The sequence below is a fragment of the Xenopus tropicalis genome, chromosome 6 (genome assembly GCF_000004195.4).
Source record: "Xenopus tropicalis strain Nigerian chromosome 6, UCB_Xtro_10.0, whole genome shotgun sequence".
Lineage (NCBI taxonomy): Eukaryota > Metazoa > Chordata > Amphibia > Anura > Pipidae > Xenopus > Xenopus tropicalis.
The window spans coordinates 115675724-115687449 of record NC_030682.2 but is presented as its reverse complement, the minus strand read 5'-3'; the positions used below and the strand labels follow the sequence as shown (position 1 = coordinate 115687449).

At 39.1% G+C, this 11726-nt stretch overlaps 1 protein-coding gene and 1 long non-coding RNA gene across 3 annotated transcripts in view; one reads left to right on the top strand and one right to left on the bottom strand.

Annotated features, from left to right (window-relative positions):
• Nucleotides 1-2245: 2245 nt before the first annotated feature.
• lyn (LYN proto-oncogene, Src family tyrosine kinase) overlaps nt 2246-11726 on the bottom strand; it is a 54838-nt gene continuing 45357 nt past the window's right edge. The window contains exons 11-13 of one of the 2 annotated variants that reach the window (XM_012964781.2): nt 5992-6145; nt 3828-3959; nt 2246-3586 (exon numbers count right to left, since the gene is read on the bottom strand). In XM_012964781.2, coding sequence (XP_012820235.2) covers nt 3384-3586; nt 3828-3959; nt 5992-6145 — 489 coding nt within the window. In that variant the 3' untranslated portion in view covers nt 2246-3383. 2 annotated transcript variants of the gene reach the window in all.
• On the top strand, nt 6473-8279 carry LOC105947629. The gene is made up of 2 exons (XR_001171045.3): nt 6473-6512; nt 7827-8279. It is a non-coding gene; the product is annotated as an uncharacterized LOC105947629 (long non-coding RNA).

Below are 11726 nucleotides of genomic sequence, written 5' to 3'. Positions count from 1 at the left end.
AAATCTGACTTGAGTGCTAGATTCCTAGCAAAGGTGCAACAACAAGGTCCTGACTGAAGTTCTGGATAGGGCCCAGCTAAATGACTCCAAAAATATACTTGGCAAGGCAAAAAAACAACAACCCCCTGGACGCTTTAAAATATATACTTGTATGAAAATGGCATGTTCTTGGGGGTTTTTCACACTAAGGATGTTCCTCTGTAGTAGGTTTGTTTCTCTCTGAATAAAACAAGTTCTTTGATTGGTCCTCTGGTCAGGTGTGAGTCTAGAGTATCGAACTATCTATCATCTATCTATTATCAGGCTATAAATAATACACATTACATATACACTTTTGTCACAACTTAAATATTTTTAATTAAAGACTAAATTACAGCATTTAGAAGGATTAAAACATAAAATGAGGAATTACACACCAGCTGTTCATTATATTAAAGCTAAAGTATAACATTGGGAAACATCTATATATGTACATTTGTTTTCTGACAGTGAGAGTGATGTGGCTAGGATTGTTCCTATTGGTGCACTAGCTTGTCAATTAAAGCAGTAAGTTTGCAATGCATGCAGACCAGGCATTTAGTTAGAAGCATGCAATAGGAATGCTACCGCTGAATTGGGCCATGGGCATCAAACCTGCCCAACAGCGCTTTATCTGGGGCTTCAGTCTGCTTTGCTGGTTACCTATGTTACTGATGAATAAATATGGTGTCATAAGCGCAATTTACCATTAAAATATCCGTTCCAAAACTGATAGTATTAATTTGGTTTTGAATTGTACCTGACAGGGTCTTCCAATAGGGTTGCCACCTGGGTGGTGTTTTTTTTAATAGAGAAAATATATAAAAATATAGAAAGTCTGGTATTTTTTTTCAAGAAAAAGTGGCAACCCTATCTGCTAAGCTGCTGCTGTGTGAAGGGTGGTTTATTTAGATATCCTATCATGAAGAGTGACAGCTTCTGCCATTGTGTTTAATTGCTTGCATCTTGCCTGAGGAGACAACACTTACTCTAAATACAATGTTCATAACAAAATAAGAAAAAAATTCACATACTGCAAAAAAGAAGCAGATTGCATTAGTTTTATTGCTAGTGGTTTATAAAGGGATACAAACAATTTGTTTAACTTGGTATGCCACCAACCAGACCCGGTAGTAGGAATATGCCACTTTTTTAAAGCAGACATATTGTATAAAAACAATAATGTGTCAGTGCATTATACTCTATTAAATACTGAAGGAATGTGCTTTAAAAATATGTGCTGGCTCCTTTCCCAGGCTGTGCAGGGGAGCCGACGGCACTCAGCACCCTACACTATAAGAGATCTGGGCAATTCCAGGCCAGATGTTGGTCGGGGAGGCCCGTTGGTGGTGCCCACACGGGCAAATAAGCTGCCAAATCGGTTAAAGGACCAATATCTGCAGTGGAAATTGGCCAGTGTATGGCCAGCTTAAGGGTACAGCCTACTTTTTATGTGGTTAAATCATCTGTTTCCATTTAGTTTAGGCTAAACTAATTATCAATCAGCAGTTCATTTGTATTATTTTAACTGCACAGTAAAAGTTGGTTGTTGGACTGGGGAAAACATCTAATGCCTTCATGTCCCTAAACCTCTTTGTTTCCATTTAGGGGCAGTAAATTCTACACAAATATACAAAATATATAAACAGATTACAAACTATATTTATTATGACATATCTAATGTTGTTGCTTAGGAAAAGGGCACGAAGCTTCAGGGCTAAACTCCAAGGGAGATTTTTAGCAGATTTTTTGGGGTCATATTTGATCTGATCTTGTCATGCAACAGCACAAATTTTGTAGGATGCATCAAAACCTGATCTCTATAGACTGTAATGTAAAGTTGGATGAGATAAAGTGGGATGGAGTGTTTTGTTCCTGCACCTACATCCACAGTCTATGTATTTCAATGAAAAAGTGTGCAGATAAGGAAAAGGGGGGGAGCACTCACCAGGATAGCCAACTGTAAGTACTTTTCCGTGCTGCCACGCTTCGTGCCGCCCCCAATAAGGCCAGAATATCCAAAGCAAATTAATGAAGAAGCGGAGCACTGGATAACTTATATATAAAACCACATATTTATTTCCATCAGTTAAAAACAGAGCAGAGCATCCTCACCTCAAGCCATGAGGTGAGGATGCTCTGCTCTGTTTTTAACTGATGGAAATAAATGTGGTTTTATATATAAGTTATCCAGTGCTCCGCTTCTTCATTGATTTGTTTTCAATGAAAAAGTGTGTCAGACACCATCAGCGTTCCCTTCTTACGTGTCAGATCATAATCCTTTCATGTAGTTTACACATCAGATTTTTGTATCAGTTCCATTATATTTTGATCCATGCAACTACATCCGACTTGTAAGATGCGTTCTGTCAATCCAACTCCATCTGACAAAAGCTCCCATTGAGTTTAGCCCTAAGATCATAGTACAAATATCTCACATTCTTTTTTTTTCACTTTCGCTTACCGTCTCAGTCTGAGTTGGATAAAACCATTATTATGCTAAAGAATCACAGAACTGTTGTCAATGAACACATTTTGGTAACAAGGTATAATGTTAATGACCCGTCCATGATGAACAAACAATAGAGTTTGGCCCCTTCTTTACAGAGAATGTCCAACTCGCAGCTCTTCAGGTGTTGTGGCCTATGATTCCCATGAGTCTCTGCTAGTCCACAGCTTTCCAATAACAGCAGTTATAGTCCACAGCAGCTGGAGGTCTGCAGGTTTTACATGCTTGTCATAACATTTATAACAGATTTTTCACACAACCTTACTCTAAATCAGTGGCTACATATAAATATGATGAAAATCTGTAAAGCTATTTTTTTCTGTGAATGAACATTAAGTAAAATGTTCAAAAATACTAAACAGCGTCTCTGCAATCCAACCTTTCACTCCCTACAGTTTTGTTAAACAGCTTCATGTGACACAGAGTTTAATAAATACTACCGTTTGCATTCATCTACTATGGTGAACCAAAATTGCACGGCATTTGGGGGTGTGAGATTTCTGGTATAAGCAAGAATGTGCCATGGCACTATACAAACTGGCATGGGCAGATTCCGTCAGCCCTGTGGGAATGATGTAAAGAAGCAGCTGTGTAGGACAAACTCCACACATGTACAATATGGTGCTCTGTGATGCCTGTTTATTTCCGAGCGCTTGGGATTTCGGCACCAGCACTGCATAAGGAACATACACAGAGAAGCTACACAGTAAGTGGGCCATGATGTGAAGGGGACGGGAATGTGTTATTCCATCTTTTCAACATGTTCAGACTTTCCAGGCTGTAAGAGACAAAAAGGAACGCAATAACCAGTTCAGTCTGTTTCCCTGTACAATAACAAGGAAATGTGTGTCCTGCTCTAAGGCTGCTGTTGATATTGTGCCTCTGTTGCTGTGTAGAAATCATCCAGAACGCTTTGTAAATAATCAAATGTTGGCCGTTCCTCTGCCTTCTCCTTCCAGCACTCTTTCATGATGTCATACAGTTCTACGGGACAGTTTTCCATGCGGGGCATACGGTAGCCTCGCTGCAGGGCGGTCATCACATCTGAATTGCTCATTCCTGCAGAGCCAGAAGAAAACCATTAGGTGCTTTGCTTTGCACACAGCTCAACTAACATCCTTACTAAATTATCTCTGTATGTTGCCTCTTCACAACTTCTTAAATACCAACCTTTGTTTGGTATGGCCAGTAGCATACCTTGAAAGTGTTTGGCCCCTCCACAAAAAAATCTTCAGTGGGGCTGGCATGAACCGTCCCTCCTCGAAATCGACAAATATATTAAAAAAAGAGTTTCCTTTACCTGGATAAGGGATCTTTCCAGTGGTTATTATTTCATACAACAGAACGCCAAAAGACCACACATCAGATTTTATTGTAAATGAACCGAAATTAATTGCCTCTGGCGCAGTCCATTTGATAGGGAACTTAGCACCTTAGAAAAAAAAAAAGAGGTGATGGTCACGATCAGTAATAACAGCATGGGTGATATAGAGACATGAGATCTAAATAACAGGTAGAGCACATTTTAAATCTAAAGCTGCTATAGTGTAAGGGACATACTGTTGGCTTATATTGTGCATTTAGATGGACAATAAACAGGATGTTTCCAATTATCTAACAGCACAGGTGGGTTACATTTCACTATAATTTGCCTTGTTTTTTTAACGGTTTGTAAGTAGTTGCCCTTTATTCTGCTCCATGTTGGTGACTTCACCCTTTATAAACAGTAAGTTAGCCAACATGGCCTTACTGACTTTGATTTACACAAAGAGCTGTGTTTGTTCAGCTAACAGACAAACTGAATTATTCATTCTATGGCACCCTGTAATGCTTTGTAAGCGTTAACCGCCCAACTGAATAGGGTACATGTAAGCAATGTAATAGTATAGTCATTCTGGATTTTCCAGTAGTCAATATAGGGGGGCCTCCAACAGCTTTATATGACAGAACTGCAGAGCACTACCTTAGCCGCATCGGCCTTGTAAAGGTGCCAAGGTGTGGTTTCCCTTAGAAATGAGCCCAAGAGTGAGTGAGAGACAGTTTCATGTTCTATTCACTCTTACAGGGCATATTCCTTCCTGGAGTTCTAGGGAAGGTGAAAGGGAGTTTTCTTATTGTTTCTCTGCAATAGCTGTCACACAAGAGCAACTCCATTAGCCTCCCCACCCCTAATAAAGGCACGGACTGACAAACAGAGCCTGAGCACTGATATGAATAAAGTTTGCATGGAAACTATTTACTTATAAGTGAACTAAAGCACTCAGTAAGATCTGGGCTGCTGCTGAGAATCTCAACTTTTGTGTTGTTGGAAATCTTTAAAGCATTAGCAGGTTATATACTGTATGTCTTAGCAGAATCCCCTGGTTTCTGTGCTGCCATGAGATGTCAGTCTGCATCTGCATTATATATATATCAAGAAAGGGTACTGCACACACAGGGACTTAATGCAAAGAAAAAAAGTGTTCATTGAAAAAAATCCAACATTTCAAGCATGGTCTGTGCTCTTCCTCAGGGACAAACCAACAGACTATGTCCCAACAGCCACATTAAATACCCCCCCACCACATAAAAAGTCCCTGTGTGTGCAGTACCTTTCTTTATATTTTATGTTTTACCTGCACCCAGGTTTTGTGAAGTGTGTGCTCCTCTCTGTTCATATATATGATATATACTTTCACTCGTTAGTGAGGACCGCTAGTGGGACCGAAACGTCAGTTTCCCTCAATAAAATTTGCTGTGGATATTATTAAGTCTTGAGGAGTGTGAGATTTTTCAGATGGTGATTATACATATTTCCACACTGCACCCAGGCGAAGTATTCTACTTATACGTGAGTGCCTACCCTCCAATATATATATATATATAATGCACTTATCGAAAGTTTGTGAACCCTTTCAAATGTTCTATATTTTTATATGAATGTGACCTAAAACATCATCCGATTTTCAAAGTCATAATATGAGATGAAATAAACCTAGTTGATCAAATGAAAGAAAAGGCATAATAATTTTTGTTTAATTTGTTTCACTAGGTTTTCTTTATTTAGTTTTAGGATTTGTTTGAAAATAAAATGATGTTTTAGGTCACATAATATAAAATATGAAAGGGTTCACAAACATTCAAGCACCACCGTATGTGCACAAGGGTATTTTACCACACACATTTAATGCCATGAACTGAGACTCTTTACCCCTTTTATTGCCACACAGCTGAGTATCACATGATTTTGCAGATCACTATGCTTCCTATTTACAACAGTTATAAATATTGTGAGCCAGGCAATCACTTTTTTAGGGAGTCACAGTTTAATATTATAGGCATCCTTAGTATCTGTTAGCAACCTGGCACTATCTTATTGTAAATAATGGAAGCAATTTGTTAGGGTAATAAAACAGAGCCCTCGATTGCTGGAACAGATCTTACCATTTGTCTGTTTTACAGCACATTAAAAGCAGAGCACATACCTTCCCTTGCAGTGTACTCATTATCTTCAATTACTCGGGCAAGACCAAAGTCAGCAATTTTGCACATTAAGGATTCTGAAACAAGCACATTAGCGGCTCTCAGATCTCGGTGGATGTAGTTCTTTTTTTCTATATAAGCCATGCCTTCAGCAATCTGTGGGAGAGATTATTAGGTGGTTAAGAGTACCTATAGGAGCCAGTCATAGAAGCCATTAATCTTTTGGAATTTAAAGGAACACTGTCATGGGAAAACATGTTTTTTTTCAAAACACATCAGTTAATAGAGCTTCTCTAGCAGAATCCTGAATTTAAAGTGCAAACTGTTTTTGCTATGTTTAATTTTGAAATGTCACATGGTGCTAGCCATATTCTTCATTTCCCAGGGTGCCACAGCCATGTGACCTGTGCTCTGATAAACTTCATTCACACTTTACTGCTGAGTTGCAAGATGGAGCGATATCACCCCCCTCCCAGCAGCCGATCAGCAGAACAATGGGAAGGGAGCAAGATAGCAGCTCCCGGTAGGTATCAGAATAGCACTTAATACTTTAGCATCTGCTAAACTGAAATGAAAAGTTCTTGTGCATGATTCGTAAAACTAAATGTACAATATTTGTAAGAAGGTGTTAATCTGGCTGCCATGACAATGTGCAAATCTCTTTAAAGGTTTCAATACAATGTAAAACGAGGAAATCTGAGCCGTGGCTAATACCACTGTTGTACAGATAGCTGGAAAAACAGGTTGAATATGACACCAGAATGTGTGCAGTGAAGAGGAAACCATAGCTAAAATGTATATTTCAGTTAAACCCATTATACAAACAAGCTCCCCAGTAAAACCAAAATCCTGTTGCTCACTGATTATCTACATTCCCAGTGAATTAACAGCAAAAAACCATTTAAGTCCAAGATAATTTACTCTTCTACTAAATAATACATACATATATGGAGACAGGGGTACCCCCATAAGACAGTGGGAGTGCTACCTATGTTTTTTGCTTGGTGAAACGCCCCATGAGCCATAGCCCTTGAACAGCAATAAATACAGGTATGGGACCTGTTATCCAGAATGCTCAGGACCTGGGGTTTTCCAGATATGCGGTCTTCCCATAATTTGGATCACAATGCCTAACGTCTACCAAAAAATCATTTTAACATTAATTAAACCCAATAGGTTTTTTCCTCCAATAAGGATGAATTATATTTTAGTTGGGATCAAATAAAAGGTTCTGTTTTATTATTACAGACAAAAAGGAAATTTTAAAAAGAAAAAATAGGATTATTTGCTTGTAATGGAGTCTATCGAAGATGAACTGCCCGTAATTCAGAACTTTCTGCATAATGGGTTTCCAGATAAGGGATCCAATACCTGTACCTTGTACTTGATTCCAGCTAAGATATAATTAATTCTTATTGGAGGCAAAACAATCCTAATGTGTTTATTCAATATTTAAATAATTTTTATCTGACTTAAGGTATGGAGATCTAAATTACGGAAAGATCCCTTATCCGGAAAACCTCAGGTCCCAAGCATTCTGGATAATAGGTCCCATACCCGTATAAGGATTTATTTATTTATAGATTGATGTAATAGGTTATTCACTCTGAGCTGATGGTGTGTGTGGGGCACCCAGGAGCAGATATAACAAAACTCAAGGCACTGATAATCAACTTGGAAAACAATGGCAGGTGTGACTACCGTACCTGAAGCAGGGGCCTAAGTAGCCCCAAAAGCTTAGTTAACCAATTAAAACTCTGACCTACTATATATTTTCTAGTATTATTCAGTCTAACATATGCTTCCTCTCCCTAACTTGTCATCTGCTTATTTTCAGATATACCCCTTCACTGCTTCTTTCTCAGATGCACAAAGTATCTTATTCTGCTTAACCTGAAAGGCGTCCATCATGTTCAGCCCACAAAGAATAACTCTGAACTCTGAAGCTCTACACACGGCAGATATTGTTAGCCATCTTTTGTCTTTAGTCATCCTTTGACTATAGTGGCCAACAGCTGCCCATGTATACATATGCAGAACCAAGGAGGTCCTACCGAACATGCTGGAAAATTCATGAGGGAAAACCCACTGATGCCAAATGCTTACTGGGCCTCTGCCATTTGATCTGGTGGCTGCCTGTACTGTCAAATCTGGCTGAAAGTTTGTAGATAACCTGGTCTGTCCATTTAGCTGCTAGGAGTAGCCATTTTCATATGTGGATATGGAACTCATTTAATAATTACAGTAAAACATTAAAACTATATTATGCAATAAATCCTGATGAATAATATGTTTGAAGTTCTGGTCCTTCTTCATGTACATATAACAAATACAGTATATAGTAAACCTAAAGGTTCCTGGGCCAAATTCATTGCTTTAAGAGGAGGCTACATGTGCACAGACCATCATGCAGTTTGGTCAGTAATGGACTATTGTAGCCCCCCCTTTTGTGCCCCCCCCCCCATCTGTCTGGCTGCTGTGACTGCTTACCTTTGTGTATGTTTAAATGGTATCAGTATTAACTGCCTTCCTGCATTGTTCACACCTTAGATTAAGGCTGTAAATTCCTTCACTGTTCACACCCACTGTATTGTTCACACCTGTAAAGTGCATAGTCTTGATAGGTCTCCCTGTCTCCTTCTCAAGCATGCCTGTGTCATATTCTGCTTGCCCTATGCTGCCTGTGTGTACCATACTCTGCCTGCCCTATGATGCCTGTGTGTACCATACTCTGCCTGCCCTATGATGCCTGTGTGTGCCATACTCTGCCTGCCCTATGATGCCTGTGTTTGCCATACTCTGCCTGCCCTATGCTGCCTATGTGTGCCATACTCTGCCTGCCCTATGCTGCCTGTGTGTGCCATACTCTGCCTGCCCTATGCTGCCTATGTGTGCCATACTCTGCCTGCCCTATGATGCCTGTGTGTGCCATACTCTGCCTGCCCTATGCTTCCTGTGTGTGCCATACTCTACCTGCCCTATGCTGCCTGTGTGTGCCATACTCTGCCTGCCCTATGCTGCCTGTGTGTGCCATACTCTGCCTGCTCTATGCTTCCTGTGTGTGCCATACTCTACCTGCCCTATGCTGCCTGTGTGTGCCATACTCTGCCTGCGTGTGCCATATTCTGCCTGCCCTATACTGTGCTGCCTGTGGGATATCCCTGCAATTATTTGGGTGTATTTATGTGTGTTACCACCTTTAATTTGGCTATAGTCTTAAAAGCTCTTGTGATAACATGGATGTGGTTTGACGAAGGTGTGGTTAAAAAAAAAAACAAGAAACCTGGCCTCCATTACCGGTCCTCCACCATGTAGGCCAAAATAAATTCAATCCCTTGGTACCACAGAAGTTGGGCAGCACTAGACTATACAATTTAATTAAAGTCATGTGCCCTAGTAAAGATGCAGGATTTTGGTCTATTTGGTGAGTTTACTGACATGTGGTGCTGAGCATTTCACTTTTATGTTTTAAAACATCATGTAATTTAGTGCAATTAGGTTAAATGCCAAGAATGCATTACCAAACAACAAACAGAAGACATTCTACAACAGAATATATATGTTCAAATATTTAATTCTTCATTGTAAAATACTTGTCATTGCTAAATGTTGGCCTTTGTTTCTACATATGAACGTTATGTTTGCATTTGTGTTGCTCTCTTTCCCTTATTTCCTATTTACAGTAAGTAAAGGCAACAGTGAGCCCATTGTGTGCGCACCTTGTTCCATTATGTATAAACAGTTGGTGATAACCCAAAACAATAGCACTCTTCACGAGAGCATACACTGTACAATTACTCACTGGCAGTGAATACAAACTATTTTTTTTCTAAGGATTTTACTTAAATTATTGGCAAAAGATTGGAAGCAGTTCATGTAATGCAGATTATAGTTGTTTGTGTCAACAGCTTTTTTGTTTTAGTTGATGGTTATGTATATTACATATACTGTATATGAACACACGTAGTCATGAAAGGTCATCTAAAAATAGCCTTCCTTAGGGTTACTGTTGAACCCAAGAGCAAGCTGCAGGTGAGTTGGGCAAGGATCACACATGCAGCTTTTTTTTGGTCATTGGTCTCAAAGCATTTTCCTTAAAAAAGCTGTATTTAAACACCCCAAATGACCCTTGCTGCTCCCTATAGCTGACAATGGGAATTCAATTGAAAAAAAACATCAGTGGTACATTTCACAGAATTCTCAACTCAAAATGTACACAAATGTTAAATTACTTACTGTTAAATTTCAAGTTACTCTATAGTCTTAACTTTAACATTAGGCATGCTACGGGCTAGCACCAAAAATAGGTCCCCATGCTGCCTGGGGTGTGACCCTATGATCCCTCTAATACACTGAAACCTACTCCTTTTAAAATGAGGCAACATCACCGGTAATGCTTTTTACACAGCATGATAAATATACCCCCTAGAGTGCAGCATACAGATGGGCTAAAGCCCAAAACAGTTCTCCATGCAGCCTGTGGTGTGTCTCCATGATCCCTTGAAAACCTATTCCCTTTAAAACATATTCTTATGAAAATGAAGCACACAATACATTCTAAATTCATTCAAGTGTTGCATAGTAAAGGAGCAGCACATGGGATGGACCTATGTGTTCTTTTACAAGCCCCTTCCATGTGATATAACATTAAAAGGACATAGGTGCTCTGGGCCCTTATACTTAAAAGAAAACTATACCCCCAAACAATGTAGGTCTCTATAAAAATATATTGCATAAACACACTCATATGTAAAACCCCGCTTCATCTAAATAAACCATTTTCATAAAAATATACCTTTTTAGTAGTATGTGTTAATGGTTTCTCCTAAATAGAAAACTGACATTTTAAGAATTAAGGGCCGCCCCCTCCCCCGGGATCATAGGATTCACAGTGCCCACAAACAAGCCAAGGCACACATACATGCTAGGTCACATCAGCCAATTAATGAACAGAGTTCTGACTTTTGCTTTCACACTACTTCCTGTTACAGTTACTTCCTGTCAGGTGATCTCTGAGGGAGCACACAGCCCATCACTAAATGGTGTATTAAGGGAAAAAAGGTAAAAGGGCAATATTTACTGATATATATATTCCAGTTTGGTGAAATTCTTTAATAGCCACTTAACATAATATAAACTATCTGTTGGTTACATATTCATTCTGGGGGTATAGTTTTCCTTTAATGCCTGCTCACTGCAGGTCTTATGTACAGAGTTTCCGACCACCACATTATGAAAAATAACATGGTGAAGGGCAACCTCATTAATTCAGCCTTAAAGAAAAGCCTTTATGAACTGATGTTTTTATTCTAGGAAATACATGATTTAAATTGGATATATTCAACACCCACAAATATATTCAAGGCCAAAATAATGTCTTAACAAAGATTTCCTAGCTAGGAGGTAGAGAATATTGATTAAATGATGGAAAGGTGTTTTTGTACTGTATAAGCAGCCAAGGGAAGAAATACCATGCCAAGAAACATAGTGATAAAAGGTTCAATAATGGCTTGGATGTGTTTTTACCAATATTAAATAATGAGTAGAAAGTGATCCAAGGATCTAACTAACAGTCATTCTGGGGTCACAAAGAAGTTTATAACTCCCACCAGTATTTCCATATGGGTAGGTTTGACTTTTGGTTTCAGTTGAGGATATTGGAGAAGAGTGGATGCCATGTTTAGTATAAACTAATTTGTCTTTCCCACAATGCCCTCCAGAAACCGCAAACATCAAA